We start from the raw sequence: 16,992 nt of genomic DNA, 5'->3' as shown, positions 1-16,992 counted from the left end.
TGATTGGTCAAGCAGTCAATTGTTGTCAGAACTTAGTTGATAAGAATCTCAAAATTAATTATATTGTACTAATGTAAAATGTTACATAGGAGATGGCTTTGGGTAAAGCACATGCTGTACAAGCATGAAGACTGCTCTTGAACACCCAGGACCCACCTAAAAAGCTGGGACCTTTAGCCCCACCACTGACAAGACATCCAGATCCCAGTAAACTTATGGCCAGCAAGCCAGACCTATCTGCCAAAGTTCCAAGACAATGAGAGAGAATGTCTTCAATAAAAGGTGGGAGGTTGATGACACACACGGGGTTTTATGAGAACAAAAGGAGTTTCAATCATCTGAAGGATGGCAGGGCTTCTAAAAGTCAAGAGGGAGGATATTGCTCGTAAGGTTAAATAGCTGCTTACAGAGAGCTCCAGTGAGTTGATTGCAAGACTGTCATTTTCTTTGAAGATTCCAGTTGCTACAATCCTTACAACTCGGATGGAAGTGTGCTGAGCAGGCCCAGGCTTCCTTACCAGAGCATTTACAACTTGAATTGTGCCATTGCAGGTTCAAGGGCCGCAGCCTGCAGTCCTGTGAAAGCTAAGTTGTGCTGAGATGGCAACCTTGAAATTCCCATGACAGAAGTTGGATAAAGAGATTTTTTTCCCTGCCTCCCTGGCTGGCAATGATCTATCTTTCCCCACGCGTTTATATAAATATCCAGAAACTCAAGTCTCTTAATCTTCATTCAGTTAAAATTTCCAAAGTAGGAAGTCTGAAGCACTTTCACACACTAATGTTCTTAGATACTGTTAAAAGCGCTCAGAGACTTAACCCAAAGATCATCTTGTTCAAACCCTGTTATGCTAGCCTACTCCTGGAAAACTAAATGTGATTTTTATCACTTTTGCATAACAACTCTTTCTTCTATGCAAAATTTAGCAATTAGAATTATGAGCAGAATCATGTTTTTCTATCAAAAATTATTTCCTTTCTCAGTTTCCTATTATTCTTAGCATTACCTATTGATATTGAAGAGCTTTGATCTACAAAACTGAAAAAAAAAAGCAGAAGACATCTGAAGACCAACATCTAAGACTGCTTTTGGCGACACATGTACATGCATGGGCACACGTACACAAACACACATACACAAAAGCTAATTCAACATCTAAAGACTCAGATTCAAAATCAAGTGAGCCATTTGAGAGAATAGACTGCACTTAGCCATTCAACAGATCTTAATGCATCATCTAGACTGCATTTCCCAGCACAATATATTTCAAACTTTGCTTTCTTTGTTAGCCTCTTAAGTAGCGTGCAAAACAAAGGTTTCACACTGATAGGACCACATATACATATGGGTATCCCGGCAGAGCTTTTCCTGGCCCTGACATTGCCTTCCTCTGTCCCTTCTACTCCATTCCTCCAAGTTCTCTGCCATACCCCAGTGAGGTCCCTCATATGCTTTCTAGTAACATATACATTTGTATATCCACGCCTACAATCTCTATATGAAGGAAAATATATTTTGTCTTTTCCTCTAATGCCATCTCTTGTCTCCCCTTGAGACCTAAATCCTAGTAACATATTTGTGGCTTCTTGTAAATTTGTGTGTCTTCCAAATCTTAGTTGTATTTAAACTCTAGTTGACTCTTCGTGTGTGTGTATGTGTGTGTGTGTGTGTGTGTGTGTGTGTGTGTGCGCGTGTGTATGTGTATTTCATTGTAGCTTCTAAAAGTGCCTTTTAGTTTGAGAGTTGAAGTCGTGTTTTTTAAAACTTCTTCTTTAGTCTAAATTTTAATATAAATTCTCAAAATGTGTTTAATCTCAAGCATAAGAAGTAATCAGGTTGTTCTCAGTTGTCTCATTATTACTCAAGAGCCATTTCAGATTGAGTCTTAAGATTCCATTTTGTATTGCTCTTCTAGGAGGAGACAGTTAAGGTAAGTGGGGAAAGCTTGTCAGGTTCCGTTGCTAGTCTTAGTGACTGGAAAAGAGTACCTCTTGATGCTCTGCACATAGCTAGTCTCTATGTCTCTTTAAAGCCTGCCAGTGATGGCGAACACTGCTCTGTTCTCCTGCTCCACTGATGTGATAACTTCTGTCTCTAGAAAGACTTGGCACCTCACAAGTGGAGGATGGCTTTGCACCCCTCCAGTGTGAGCAAGCTTCATGAACTTTTTAACTGATACATAACAAATGTATTAACTGACTGTCAATAATGCCTCTGTCTTAAGTACATTTCCTGTAGCTATGATAATATAGCAAATGAACTAAGGAAGGGGTTATCATGGCTCACAGTTTGGAGTACAGTCCATCATGCTTGAGGTGTCTTGGCAGGAGAAGTTTAAGCCCCTAGTCGTGTTGCATCTGCGGCAGGAAGCAAAGAACAGTAAATGCAGGTAAGCAGCTAGCTTTCACCTTTTAAATGACCACACCGCAGTGGTGGCATGGTAAAAAGGATTTCTCACTATGGGAGCATTCCCTGAAATAATGTGCAATTTTGGATTGATGAGCTGCACCTCTGTGTTGTGCCACAGAGGTGCACACTCACAGGGTAAAGACTCGGCCTTCCCAAGCTGCTTAGTAAGGTGGTTCCAGTTACGGTGAGCTGAGCGCTGGACAATCTGATTCACCATGGCACTTCCAGCACTGTGCTCCCATTCCTATCCCAACGTATGAGGTTATGTGGCAGCACTGACTCTGTTTTTGAAGGCTTGTGGCATTTTGAGACTATTCCCTTGTGTTTATTTTTGAAACTCATAAGCCATGGTTCTGTGGACTGAATGAAATGGGGAAGGGAAGTACTTTTATTAAAAATAACTCATGGGGATAATTTGAACAACACCTAGAAACGTCGTCCTTTTACTGACTTATTGTCTTCTTCCTAACTCTGACTTTTACAAAGCATCTACTTGATATGTTGTTTCAGCTATGTTATAAACCTAGGTGGGTTTATTATGAGTTTACAAAAAATAAAAACAAATAAATCTCTAAAATGTAGACAGGCTAACTGGGCATATGGTTATGACACTCAGTTTTTTATTTTTGTTTCTAAAATTGGATCAATATACCTCAAATAATATGACATTCTATAATACAAAATTAGAGACATTTTAGAGCCAAGTTGCCAACCCATCAATGCCTTACTACATACATTAATATATTCTTCCTAGCTTTCTCCTCAACATTATTTAAACCAACCTCACGTTAATGTTCTTTGACAGATTATATTTTTCAGTGTCTTAGTTACCTAAATGCCTTTAACTTCATGCTTTATTGTTTACCTTGTGTTCCTCTAAATATTGAAAGAGTCAGCCAAGCACTCATTTTTTTTGTAATCATGAAAATTCAGCAAAAATAAATTGAGTGACAAATAAAAATGAGGTGTTACAGATGGGACAGACTCTTGTCTGTGTTGTTGACTGGAGCATAGAGAAGAGTGGTGGTACAACTGTTCTTTCATTGCTGAGGAGGGAGAAGGAGGTGATCTCAAGTTTAAGGTCAGCTTGAGCTATACAATACCTTGTCTCACCTACAAAAGATATAAGAAATAATATTAGAAGGGATATTCTGGTTTCAAAGAGATAATTTATTTTTCCAGACGTTAAACATAATGTAGAATTGTTATGATTTTAGTAAAATGTTTGCAAACTTCCTAACATAAACATCTGTTTCAATCTCAGAACTTAAGAAAATAGGGTATTTGTAATATAACATATAAAAGGCTTACGATTTAATAAGAGAAAATAACTCACTGATAAATTTAACTGTGCCCAGAGTAATAAGTATTAAGGGTGCTTAGTGTCCCTCCCAGTTCTTAATCAAGAACTGATGACTTGTTTTCTAAAGTACATCTTCAGCCTCCTTCCTCCCCAGGAGAGCTGGAGTTGGTTCAGAAACAGCCCACACTCCGCAGCAGACATGGGCCTCTTTTGCCTCCATTACTGCCTGATCATTATGATCACGTTCTACATTGGATTCCAACTCTGGGCTGTGCCCTCGGGTCCCCCACTTTAAGATGTATCTTCCTGTTCCTACAGAGTCATCAGAATGTGGCCCATTGCTGGTGGTCCATACCACCGTCCCATTTGGAGTCACACACTTGGAGCACAGTGAGGAGGATGTGCAGGAGTTAATCACCCAGCAACTGGAAACCATTCTGCCGGGCTTGCCGCCGCCAGTTGCTACCAAATGCTGGAAGTGGAGATATTCACAGGTAATCAGAAAACATAGTAGGATCTTCTAAATCGTCTAGTAGAGGAAATGAATGCCAGGATCCTTGGAGTTTACATGGGTTTGTCATATGTATATGTCATTTCTATAGGTGTCATTGTCATGCTATTGCTCAATGAGATGTGCGTGTCATTTTTACCAGTTTTGTCCACATCTCAGCACACTCTGAAATTCTAGGGTTTCTCATACAGACAAGAGAAGTTTTACATCCAAATGCAGCTGTTCCTCCAGGGATTTTCTAGATTGACATTGTGGCTACATGGTAGCCACTTTAACTACCGGGAGCTTTGCTGTAGGTCACACTAGCACTGTGTGCGTATCCAGTTACCACAGTTTTCATTTTTACGGAGTTTCTACTTCAGTTTGAGTGGTGACAGCAGAGGTCTTTCATGAGTAACGCTGTACTACTGAACCAAGCTGCCTTTCAGGGTAAGATAACCCTGCTTATCATTCTTCTAGGTTAGCCGTAAAGCTCTTAATACTGAGTAAATCTTGACTTAAACACGCACACTTTTACTAGAGCTGGAATCCTGTTCGTGGAAACAGCTCTGGATCTGTATACTCGGTTGTGAAGTCATTTGGGGGTCAGTGAAGCAAAGGTCAGACAGACTGAAGACAGAAAGCCGCAGAGACCTGTGTTTTCTCCCCTTTCTGAGTCCGCTGATTAACACATTTGTGAACACTATTGGTTATCCAAGCTGTAAAGCCTTCAGCAAAAGTGGTGTTACGGGAAATTGCAGCAGATTTTGTATGTTTTAAAGGGCTTTCCAAATCAGAGGAAATAGTAAATTACTCGCTAAAATATCGCAGCAGGTCTGTGTTTACCCATATCTTCTCAAGTTAAATTATACAGGGAACCTCTGGAGGAAATATTTACTTAAGCATGTCGTAGTCACTTTAGAAGACTTTGCTCTTTCCTTTTAAAAGCATTAAAAAATCTCAATAGCTAATGTCTCTAAATGATATTTATCTCAATTTTAAGCTGACTTCAAAAGGAAGCCAGAACAAGAATCTCGTTATAATTTGAAGCTGGGTGTCTTATATATAAGTCATTTTGCCTGTTGTAAAAACTCCTTTATAAAAGAACAGCAGATTATGACATTCCTGTGTGTGTCTGCATGTGTGCAAGAGCTTTCTCATAGCGAGTTACTAATAGACTAAAAAATAATTTTTCAATCTACTCATTTATAAGTTTAAACTTACTCATTATATATCTTACAATTTTATATAGTCTAAAAATAACCTTGTCCTAACTATAAAGTGACCTATTCAAATATGGATGAAACAGTTTCAAAGATTATTTGATACAATGTATACCAAACTCTAAGAATGGTTTTCATTGCAATTTGGACGCCAAAATCATTCCGCCGCGTTTATAACTCTGCAGACATAGGTGCTACACTGGCTGCAGAGCCTGATAGCACAAGAGCTGTTGTCCTCTTCAAAGCATGCATTTCCCACTGGCGACACACTTCTCTAACATCTTCAACACTAGTCTACAAAGAGTTACAGTGTCATTTGTGGTGAGCACCTCGCCCCTTGACAGCCATTAGAAAAGGGACTAACCAGTGGAAAGTCAAGTGGTTTGAAATAATGTACTTGCCTTCAGCTAGTCTCCTCAGCAGTACAGCCCCCGTGTTCAGTAGCCCACCGTAACCTCTGGGACTTGGTGGAGAAGGGCGTGCTCTGTACCGTGCCATCATGGCCTTGTCTCAGTTAATCAATCAATGTACATTTGTGTGAATGTTGGATATAATACAGCACTGAACTGATAAGAAAAGTAATCTAAATGAGAGACACAAAAGTAAGAGGAGCAGGGGGCTGTTTTTGGTGCTTCCCCCATCCCACAATTCAGAGCAGAGACAGTGCTCTTAAGGAGGAAACCCCAGAAGAATCTCTGTCTAGCCCATGTTCCATCCCTTTTGTCTCTCCTCTTGTCTCTTCTGTTCTCCGCACACCATCTCATTTTTTTTTCTGCTTGGTCTCTGAAAAAAAAAAAAAGCCAGAGCTCCGCACGCTTTTATATTATAAAAGTTTCAATAGAGCACAGAGCTAATATCCTGTCCCAAACAGTGTTATGTGGTGTGGATTCTCTTTTCCAAACCCTGCACGATCAAAACTTTCTTTCCCTCCATTAGTTCTGTTTCTTCTTTTTCTTTTCTTCTGTGACATTTCAACTGAATCTTTACACTAAATGCTACAGATGGGTGGAGGGCCTGGGCTCGAAGCTGGGCAACTCCAAGGCATGATCTATTTAATGCCGAAAGCAGACACACAGCTGCAAAATCCAAATAACATGGGGTACTGAGGAGGGCAGAGTGGCAGTAACTCTCACTAATGCCTGCTGGGGATGCGAACTAGTAGAGGCATAAGTAGGCAGGTGAGTGACCTTCTAGAAAACCCAACAGGAAGGATAGAAGAATGGCTTGGCTAGCAAAGGTTTTTAAGGTACTGAAAGTATTTTGCCTGTATAACAGTAAATTACGTTATACATTTGTCCTAGTCCATAGGATATAGAAAATTACAGATGAACCCTAATCAGCTGTAGAGTTGGGGTCTTTTATTTCCCTCACTGCTAGGACAAATAGATAGATGCAGTCAAGTAAAGAAGAGGAATGTGGGGAACAGGACCGTGGGTTAAGGGATTACGGCCCATCACAGCTCAGCAGCTATGCCTATAGGGACACAAAGCAACTAATTACATTGTTGATCCCCCAGCCAGGAAGCAGAAAAGGATATGGACACTGATTCTCAGAGCACTTTCTCTCCACCCACTTATGCGATCTAGAACATCAGTCCCTTTGAGAGTCCTTCCCACACTGAGGGTGTGTCTCTTCTGCTCAATTAAACCTCTCTGGTAAAACCTTCAGGGCACCCTCAGTGATACATCTCGTCAGAAGTCCTAAATCAAGACACTGAAAGATTAACCATCATAGGGTGATAGGATGTGTCAATTTAGAGTCATCAGTTTCATTAGCTCGTGGATTTGAAAGCTAAAAGTCCAAACAACATGGCACTGGCCCTAGTGAAGGCTGCATTGGCTAAGTCACCTCATGGTGCATGGCAGCATTTAGAGCAGAGCAAGCACGAGAGATTACGTGGTGAGCTGCAAAGCCATAGCCAGAGTTGGAGGAGTTGTTATGACAACTGACTCACAAGAAGTGGTTCCAAGTCCGATAAGTCCAGCTATCCCCAGCAACACAACCCACCAAGCCCCTTCCCTTCAACACCCGGCTACTGCCACACAGGGAATCTAACTTCCAGCAACATGGACCCTGGGAAGATACCCACAACCATGTCCACACCATCACAGTTACCTTAAAAGGGATCATAAAAATAATGTGCATGCAGATTTTTTACAATCTGCTGAATCATATAAACATTGTGCTTTAAAAGAATCTTGAGTGTGCCAGTGTTAGCAAACCATACTAATAAGAAGACACAAAGGCTCAAGGAGGAAAAATAAAGTAACTTCCTTACCCTCCTCTGGATACTAATGGCATAGCAGGCTATAGGGTCATCTGATGAGTGTTCTTCCCTTCTGGGCAACTGATCATTCACAGGTTGGAAAGACGAGGGTGTGCACCTTTGGTAATGGCCTGGCTTCTCTCCATCATACCCTCTTTCCTCAGATCTCCTTGGCAGAGCCCTCTAAGATCAGCATGTTTGGGCTCTAGCTACTGTCATAAAGAACTTGGGGGTTATTTGTATGTGGAGAACAGTTTCTCATTCTCCTGTTGATCCCCATGCCCAGTGCCATCCCCCACACATCCACAAAGGCATGAGGAGGGTGAACATGTTCATTCCCCTATTCACTAAGGAATGTCCACAATGTCACCAGTTTCTGTTCTGAAACCATAGAGACTAATATTTGCTGAGGGCTCTAAGACTCTAAATTGAATTTTGTCTTAAATGACATAGTGGTACATTTTTGTGGGTGCTGCAAATTAAGGGGAAAATGTCTTTGAGCAACTTGGCAACTGTTTCTGCACTCTCGTCTAGGGTTTGGATAAAATTCTTCAACTGCTGAGTATGGGTTTAACTTAAGAAAGCAGTGACAGTTTTTTTTGTTTGTTTGTTTGTTTGTTTGTTTGTTTGTTTTTTTAATGGTTCTCAGTTCTTCCGTTTTAAACCGATTTCCCCTCCATAATTTAAATGTTTATCCAGTTGATGTAATTTTGCCTATTCCCCATAGCATTTCATTAAGGATTCATAAGTTGGTTATTTTAATACTTTCAGCAAAAAACTGCTCACTAAAGATAGCTTTGCACATAACCTGACACAGGGCACCCAGTGGTGCTGCTGGCCCTGCTGCCTGCTGCCACAGTGCCATGTTCCTCTGCTTTCCTTTGCTTCAGTGTCTGCCTCAGACACTCCTCGAACCATCCCTGGGAATGGATTGGTGCTGGGGTGTAACTGTGATTTTCCCTGCTGTTCCTTGGTGTAAAAAAAAAAAAGTGGTTTCCCATCCAAGTAACTAACAGGCCTGGCCCTGCTTAGCTTCCAAGCATTCAGGGTGGTGTTCTACTTAATGAAATTGAAGCTTTTGGCCCTCTCTATTTTATGTGTTTGTTTTTTTTTCCTGAAATATGGTGGGTTTTTGTTTTGCTTTTGTTTGTTTTTTTTTTCTGGCTTCCCCACTTTCAATTTTTTTAAGTGAGTTTTTCTGCCATCTTACTTTGAGCACTCCTGAGTTGCTTTATGACTGTTGTTATTGTTGTTGTTGCTGTTGCTGTTGCTGTTGCTGTTGCTGTTGCTGCTGTTGTTGTAGACAGTGTTTCTCTGTATAGCCCTGGCTTCCCTGAAACTCATTCTGTAGACCAGGCTGGCCTTGAACTCAGAGACCCGCCTGTCTCTACCTCCCAAGTACTAAGGCATTGGAGGAACATTAAAGGCATGTGCCACTACTTATTTTTAAAAATTGTCAAACACCAGAGGGATCAGGAGAAGAAATTTAGAGCATACAAAGGCAACATGTTGACATGTTAGCACATTTGGCAAAGTGAATGAATGAACTAGCCTGTTAAGTTTACACAGCCAAAGTAGTCACTTACTCAGATGCCGTGCCTCCTCTGCACAGAATGGAGAACGACCTCCAGACTGGAGAGATGACAGAGAGAATGGAGAAAGTAGCCTTTTCTAGCTACGTATCTGACAGAAGGCTAATATATATACTCTACAAAGAACCTCAAAAATTACACACCAATCAATAAATGAGCATCTTAACTGGACAGTTCTCCACAAAAGAAATGCAGATGGCTGGTGAGTATCGGAAAAGGTGTTCTTAACATCCCTAAGCCACCTAGGAAATACAAATTAAAACTGCTTACAGGTTGTTTGGCACAAGTCAGCATGGCTGTCCTGAAGGAAACAAATGGCAAATCCCTGGTGAGGAAGTGGAGAAGATGAGCCCTTTCTTACACACTGCTCAGGGGAACGTAGACTGCACAGCCACTGTGGAAGGCAGTGTGAAAGCACCTCAGAAAAGGGAAAACAGAAGCCATTCCACAAAAGTATATGCCAGAAGACTCTAAGACAAAATACTACAGAAATGCTCATACACCATGTTTACTGCTGAACTATTCATTACTGCTTTAAAAGAAAAGAACCAGCATAGGTGTCCATCAACAGATGAATAAATGAACTTTGACACATATACCCAATGTAATTTTGTTCAGTCCTAAAGAGAAATCATGGCATTCTCAGGAGAATGGAGGCAGCTGGCTGACATTATATGAAAGGAATCTAAATGATGTTTCCATAAAATGATTGAGACAAAAAGTTAACTAGATATCATATGCTACCAAGTGAAATCTCTGATACCAGGAAGGGGTTACATCCTGTTGAGTCGTTGGCTGAAAGGATCCCATAGACTTCCCAAACATTACAAGTTATTGCCAATACAACTGCTTGTCTTTCACAACATGATAGTAAAGCTATATTTCTGAATATACCACTTATCTGTGTCATTGAACTCCCAAGAACATTGAGCTGATGCCCACCTGGAATCTTTACCCCTACCAATTAGCTGTCATGGTACCAGAAGGTAGTCTGCATGCTGTGAGAAGACAAAGGTAATCATCGATATCTCCCAGCTTTTAGCCTACACAAGTGACCTGCCTACAAGACACACTGGAGCAAAAAAGGCACAAATGTTGCAGAAGTAACCAACCACATTTTAAAATGGAATTTTAGGCCTACTCCATGAGGGAAACCCACATCTGACACTATTACATGAGACCAAGAACCTGGGACTAAATAGGTCATAGGCTCTGAAGTGAAAAACTACTACTATTGTTCTTCTAAAGGAATATAGCAACAAAAGCAATTCCCAATGATATACTGCTATACAAACAGATCAGTACTACACCCAACCCTCATCAGAAAAGTACCTTCTTGAAGTCAATGGGAATTGCCACACAGAGCCACAACTAGACAATATGCACAGAGTAAAGGACTTTGGAACACTAAGCCTTAAATGGATTGTCTGTATCACACTGTTCTCCTCAAGCCTTGGGTTTCCATACAGAAGAGGAGGCAGAAAGATCGTAAGTGCCAGAGCAGATAGATGGGTTACTCCTTGAAAACACCTTGCAGACACTAACGAGCTGATGCACATATGAACTCTCAGAGACTACAACAGCATACACAAGACCTGAACGAATTCAAACTAGACAAAATTCTAGCATGGAGAAGGGGAAGTGGGCACAAGGTCCTGGGTTCTATAAGAAAGCAAGCTGAGCAAGGCATGGGGAAGAAGCCAGTAGGCAGCACCCCTCCATGGCCTCTGCATCAGCTCCTGCCTCCATGTTCTTACCCTGCTTGAGTTACAGTCCTGGCTTCCTTCATTGATGGACTAAGACTTGGAAGCATAAACAAAATAAACCCTTTCCTCCCCAATTTGATTTTTGGTCATGGTAGTTCATCTCACCAAGAGAAACCTTAAGACACCATTTGTCTAAAAGCAACTCGGATTTTTCTCTCTGTATCCCTGACTCAGTTCTTCACAGAAACATCCCAATATGTAGGCACATCCATCTTCTTTTCTCCTCACCCTTCCATTCACGTTCCTCACTTGGCACTGGCCGTTTGTCTCCTCAGACAAGGAAGTGTTTGCCTATTTCTATAGAACACCCTTATTAGACGAATACAAGAGAAAAGAAGAAATCTGGACGAATGCGATGCTAGAATATTCCTTACAGATTTTTATTTGGAAGGACAAGACTGAGTACATTTATCCTCTCATGAGGATAATTTCTGGGAGGTGATTGTACTGAATTTCAAGACTGAACGTGCAAAAGGCAATTGACGTTTATTTTTCTCTTTCATGTGCGTTTTCTTTTGTTATCTTCCATTTCTTCTTTTTAGAAAATTGAGATGCAAGGCGGTACCATGTCATATGGAGTGTTTTTCCTCCAGAGTCCCTAGACAAGGTGCATACACTTTTCAAATAGATGGGGCCTTTCTTTGTATCAGCTTTTCATGTCTGTAACAAGGTACCACACAGAATCAAGGTATGAGGAGAAAAGGTCAACTTTTATAGCTGTGGAGAGTCCAGTGCAAGATTGGTTTTACTATTTTAGATTCAAGGTGAATATCATGTCATGGCAGGAGCATGTGTCAGAACATAACCATGAATCCAAGAGCGCAGAAAGGAAGGATGGAGGAACGTCTGGGGAATCACTGTTCACTCCAACAGCACATTTCTGATCACCTCATGACCTTACATCTTAAAGTGTCTGCCACTTCTCAACAAATCCATTCTGTCAATTCTTTCACTCATGGGTCTTTGGAGGACATTTAAGATCCAATCTATTACATGTTCCAAGCATGTCACATATCCACACTATCATCTGTTGGATTGAATCGCTGAAATTAGGCTAGGCATTGCATTTGATATTTTACAAACCACAAAAGGCATTTGACCTTTTGAGTGAAATAGACTGTGAACTTGATAACTTTATTAATTTTTTAATCTTTTTTATTTTTTCTATCTTCATTAAATTGGGTATTTCTTATTTACATTTCAAATGTTATTCCCTTTCCCAGTTTCCAGGCCAACATCCCCCTATCCCCTACACCTCCCCTTCTGTATGGGTGTTCCCCTCCCCATCCTCCCCCCATTGCCGCCCTCCCCCGAACAATCAAGTTCACTGGGGGTCCAGCCTTGGCAGGACCAAGGGCTTGCCCTTCCACTGGTGCCCCTACTAGGCTATTCATTGCTGCCTATTAACTTGGAGCCCAGGGTCAGTCCATGTATAGTCTTTGGGTAGTGGCTTAGTCCCTGGAAGCTCTGGTTGGTTGGCATTGTTGTTCATATGGGGTCTCAAGCCCCTTCAGCTCTTTCAGTCCTTTCTTTGATTCCTTCAATGGGGGTCCCGTTTTCAGTTCAGTGGTTTGCTGCTGGCATTCGCCTATATATTTGCTGTATTCTGACTGTGTCTTTCAGGAGAGATCTACATCCGGTTCCTGTCAGCCTGCACTTCTTTGCTTCATCCATCTTATCTAGTTTGATAGCTGTATATGTATGGGCCACATGTGGGGTAGGCTCTGAATGGGTGTTCTTTCAGCCTCTGTTCTAAACTTTGCCTCCCTATTCCCTCCCAAGGGTATTCTTGTTCCCCTTTTAAAGGAGTGAAGCATTCGCATTCTGGTCATCCTTCTTGAGTTTCATGGGTTCTGTGCATCTAGGGTAATTCGAGCATTTGGGCTAATAGCCACTTATCAATGAGTGCATACCATGTGTGTTTTTCTGTGATTGGGTTACCTCACTCAGGATGATATTTTCCAGTTCCATCCATTTGCCTCTGAATTTCATAAAATCATTGTTTTTGATAGCTGAGTAATATTCCATTGTGTAGATGTACCACATTTTCTGTATCCATTCCTCTGTTGAAGGGCATCTGGGTTCTTTCCAGCTTCTGGCTATTATAAATAAGGCTGCTATGAACATAGTGGAGCATGTGTCTTTGTTATATGTTGGAGTATCTTTTGGGTATATGCCCAGGAGAGGTATAGCTGGATCCTCAGGTAGTTCAATGTCCAATTTTCTGAGGAACCTCCAGACTGATTTCCAGAGTAGTTGTACCAGTCTGCAATCACACCAACAATGGAGGAGTGTTCCTCTTTCTCCACATCCTCGCCAGCATCTGCTGTCGCCAGAGTTTTTGATCTTAGCCATTCTGGCTGGTGTGAGGTGGAATCTCAGGGTCGTTTTGATTTGTATTTCCCTTATGACTAAAGATGTTGAACATTTCTTTAGGTGCTTCTCAGGCATTCGATATTCCTCAGCTGTGAATTCTTCGTTTAGCTCTGAACCCCATTTTTAATAGGGTTATTTGTCTCCCTGCAGTCTAACTTCATGAGTTCTTTGTATATTTTAGATATAAGCCCTCTATCAGTTGTAGGATTGGTAAAGATCTTTTCCCAATCTGTTGGTTGCCATTTTGTCCTAAAAACAGTGTCCTTTGCCTTACAGAAGCTTTGTAGTTTTATGAGATCCCATTTGTTGATTCTTGATAGAGCATAAGCCCCTGATGTTTTGTTCAGGAAATTTTCTCCAGTGTCCATGTGTTCGAGATTCTTCCCCACTTTTTCTTCTATTAGTTTGAGTGTATCTGGTTTGATGATCCTTGATCCTTGATGGTCCTTGATGCACTTGAACTTAAGCTTTGTACAGGGTGATAAAAATAGATCGATCTGCATTCTTCTACATGCTGACCTCCAGTTGAACCAGTGTCATTTGCTAAAAATGCTATCTTTTTCCATTGGATGGTTTTGGCTCCTTTGTCAAAAATCAAGTGACCACAGGTGTATGGGTTCATTTCTGGGTCTCCAATTATATTCCACTGGTCTATCTGCCTGTCTCTGTACCAATACCATACAGTTTTTATCACTATTGCTCTGTAAGACTGCTTGAGTACAGGGATAGTGATTCCCCCCAAAGTCCTTTTATTGTTGAGGATAGTTTTAGCTATCCTGGGGAGTTTTTTTTATTCCAGATGAATTTGCAAATTGTTCTGTCTAACTCTATGAAGAATTGGATTGGAATTTTGATGGGGATTGCATTGAATCTGTAGATCGCTTTTCGTAAAATGGCCATTTTTACTATATTAATCCTGCCAATCCATGAGCATGGGAGATCTTTCCATCTTCTGAGGTCTTCTTCAATTTCTTTCTTCAGAGGCTTGAAGTTCTTATCGTACAGATCTTTCACTTGCTTGGTTAAAGTCACACCAAGGTATTTTATATTATTTGGGTCTATTATGAAGGGTGTCATTTCTCTAATTTTTTCTTGGCTTGTTTCTCTTTTGTGTAGAGGAAGGCTACTAATTTATTTGAGTTAATTTTATGCCCAGCCACTTTGCTGAAGTTGTTTATCAGCTTTAGTAGTTCTCTGGTGGAACTTTTGGGATCACTTAAATATACTATCATATCATCTGCAAATAGTGGTATTTTGACTTCTTCCTTTCAAATCTGTATCCCTTTAATCTCCTTTTGTTGTCTGATTGCTCTGGCTAGAACTTCAAGAACTATATTGAATAAGTAGGGAGAGAGTGGGCAGCCTTGTCTAGTCCCTGATTTTAGTGGGATTGCTTCAAGTTTCTCTCCATTTAGTTTAATGTTAGCAACTGGTTTGCTGTATATGGCTTTTACCATGTTCAGGTATGGGCCTTGAATTCCTATTCTTTCCAGGACTTTTATCATGAAGGGGTGTTGAATTTTGTCAAATGCTTTCTCAGCATCTAATGAAATGATCATGTGGTTTTGTTCTTTCAGTTTGTTTATATAATGGATCACGTTGATGGTTTTCCGTATATTAAACCATCCCTGCATGCCTGGGATGAAGCCTACTTGATCATGATGGATGATTGTTTTGATGTGCTCTTGGATTCGGTTTGCCAGAATTTTATTGAGTATTTTTGCGTCGATATTCATAAGGGAAATTGGTCTGAAGTTCTCTTTCTTTGTTGGGTCTTTGTGTGGTTTAAGTAGAAGAGTAATTGTGGCTTCATAGAAGGAATTAGGTAGTCCTCTGTCTGTTTCAATTTTGTGGAATATTTTGGATAGTATTGGTATGAGGTCTTTATGATTTCTACATTGGTAATAATGTGTTACAGTTATGATCTTGAAACTCTGAAATCAGAGTAACATTGGTCAAAGAGATTGCACCTTTTAGCCTCAGAGTCCTCACAGGAGCAAATCAGTAGGGAAACCTTCCCCATAGAGTTTGACAGAGTGAATACTGATAGCACCATGTACATGTGGTGCAGACACTATAGAGAGCAACTTCTCCATCACCACTGACCATGATGGTGAGACACGAGGAGGTGCCACAGAGGAGTAGCTACTGCCAGTGCTTCTTCATCACCTCTCAACACATCCTACTCTTCCTCTCATTTATTTAATTCTCATCTCTTTTGAGACCTTCTCTCTTCTAGTTTCATATGCATAAGTAGTTCCAAACCGGGATATTTCGGAACTTATTTGGTGCCAGAGACTTTGACATTTGGCCAGGGCCTATGAGGAGCTCTTGGACAGCATCAGAATAGGACATGTGACGGCAATAGAATTCTGTCTTTATCACTCTGTCATTTTCTTTTTTTATTGGTTAGTTTATTTATTTATATATAAATACTTATTTATTATTTAGTTTATTTATTTATATGTATATATTATATATTTATATATTATATATTTATATATTTATATAAATATATTTATATCCCCCTTCCCAGTTTCCCCTCCCTCCCTCCACCTGTCTCTATGAGTGTGCTCACCCACCCACCCACTCCTGCCTCAGCAGCACAGTGTTCCCCTGTTCTGGGGCATCAAGCCTCCACAGGACCAAGGGGCTCCCTGCCCAATGATGCCAGATAAGGCATCCTCTGCTACATAACCAGCTATAGCCATGGGTACCCCCTGCGTACTCTTTGGTTAGTGATTTAGTCCCTGGGGTCTGGTTGGTTGATATTGTTGTTCTTCCTATGGGGTTGCAAACCCCCTCATCTCCTACAGTCCTTGCCCTAACTTCCCCATTGGGGTTCCCATGCTCAGTCCAATGTTTGACTGTGTACATCCGCATCTGTATTGGTCTGGCTCTAACAGAGCCTCTCAGGGACAGCCTTACCAGGCTCCTCTCAGTAAGCACTTCTTGCCATCATCAGTAGTGTCTGGGTTTAGTGTCTGCAGATGGGATGGATTCCTAGGTGGGGCAGTCTCTAGATGGCCTTTCCCTTCAGTCTCTGCTCCACTCTTTATCCCTGAATTTCCTTTTGACAGGAGGAAAATCTGGATTAATATTTTTGAGGTGGGTGGATGGCCCCATCCCTCAACCGGGGCAGTGCCTGTCCACTGGATATGGTCTCTACAGGTTCTCTCTCCCCTTTGCTGGGTATTTCAGCTGATGTCCTCCCTGTTGGGCCCTTGGAACTTCTTGGATCCCTGGCATCTAGGACTTTCTAGTGGCTACCCTCAATTTCCCCTTCCCCACTGCTACACACCTACTTTCAAATTCCTGACCCTTTGTACTTCTCCCCCACTTCCTCCCTATCTGAACTGGCCCCCCTTTTGCCATTCCCCTAAACTAGCCTGTACCTGGTATTTGATAATTTAACATATCTGTGCCCTGAACCAGCACTGCCTAGCATGAAATTATGGCCACAAACCACTCTTGCTTATACAGCATCTGTTCATAGATTTTTTTGCATGTTGAGAGAGATGGACTATGAGCCAATCTAGCAACAACAGGAAGACTGGCAAGTGTCA

General features: G+C 41.2%; 1 protein-coding gene across 5 annotated transcripts in view; it reads left to right on the top strand.

Moving 5' to 3' along the window:
* Rnls (renalase, FAD-dependent amine oxidase) overlaps positions 1–16,992 on the top strand; it is a 272,771-nt gene that overhangs the window by 232,498 nt on the left and 23,281 nt on the right. For 3 of the 5 annotated variants that reach the window (XM_006231294.3, NM_001014167.2, NM_001399688.1), the window contains exon 6: positions 4,032–4,207. In XM_006231294.3, the coding sequence (XP_006231356.1) occupies positions 4,032–4,207 (176 nt within the window). Of the gene's footprint in view, positions 1–4,031; positions 4,208–9,304; positions 9,487–16,992 lie in introns of those variants that run through there. The other 2 variants (XR_010055152.1, XR_005489056.2) reach the window with 2 other exon arrangements.

Source organism: Rattus norvegicus, chromosome 1 (assembly GCF_036323735.1).
Source record: "Rattus norvegicus strain BN/NHsdMcwi chromosome 1, GRCr8, whole genome shotgun sequence".
NCBI lineage: Eukaryota > Metazoa > Chordata > Mammalia > Rodentia > Muridae > Rattus > Rattus norvegicus.
The sequence above is the reverse complement of the archived record's forward strand: the minus strand, read 5'-3'. Positions and strand labels throughout refer to the sequence as shown.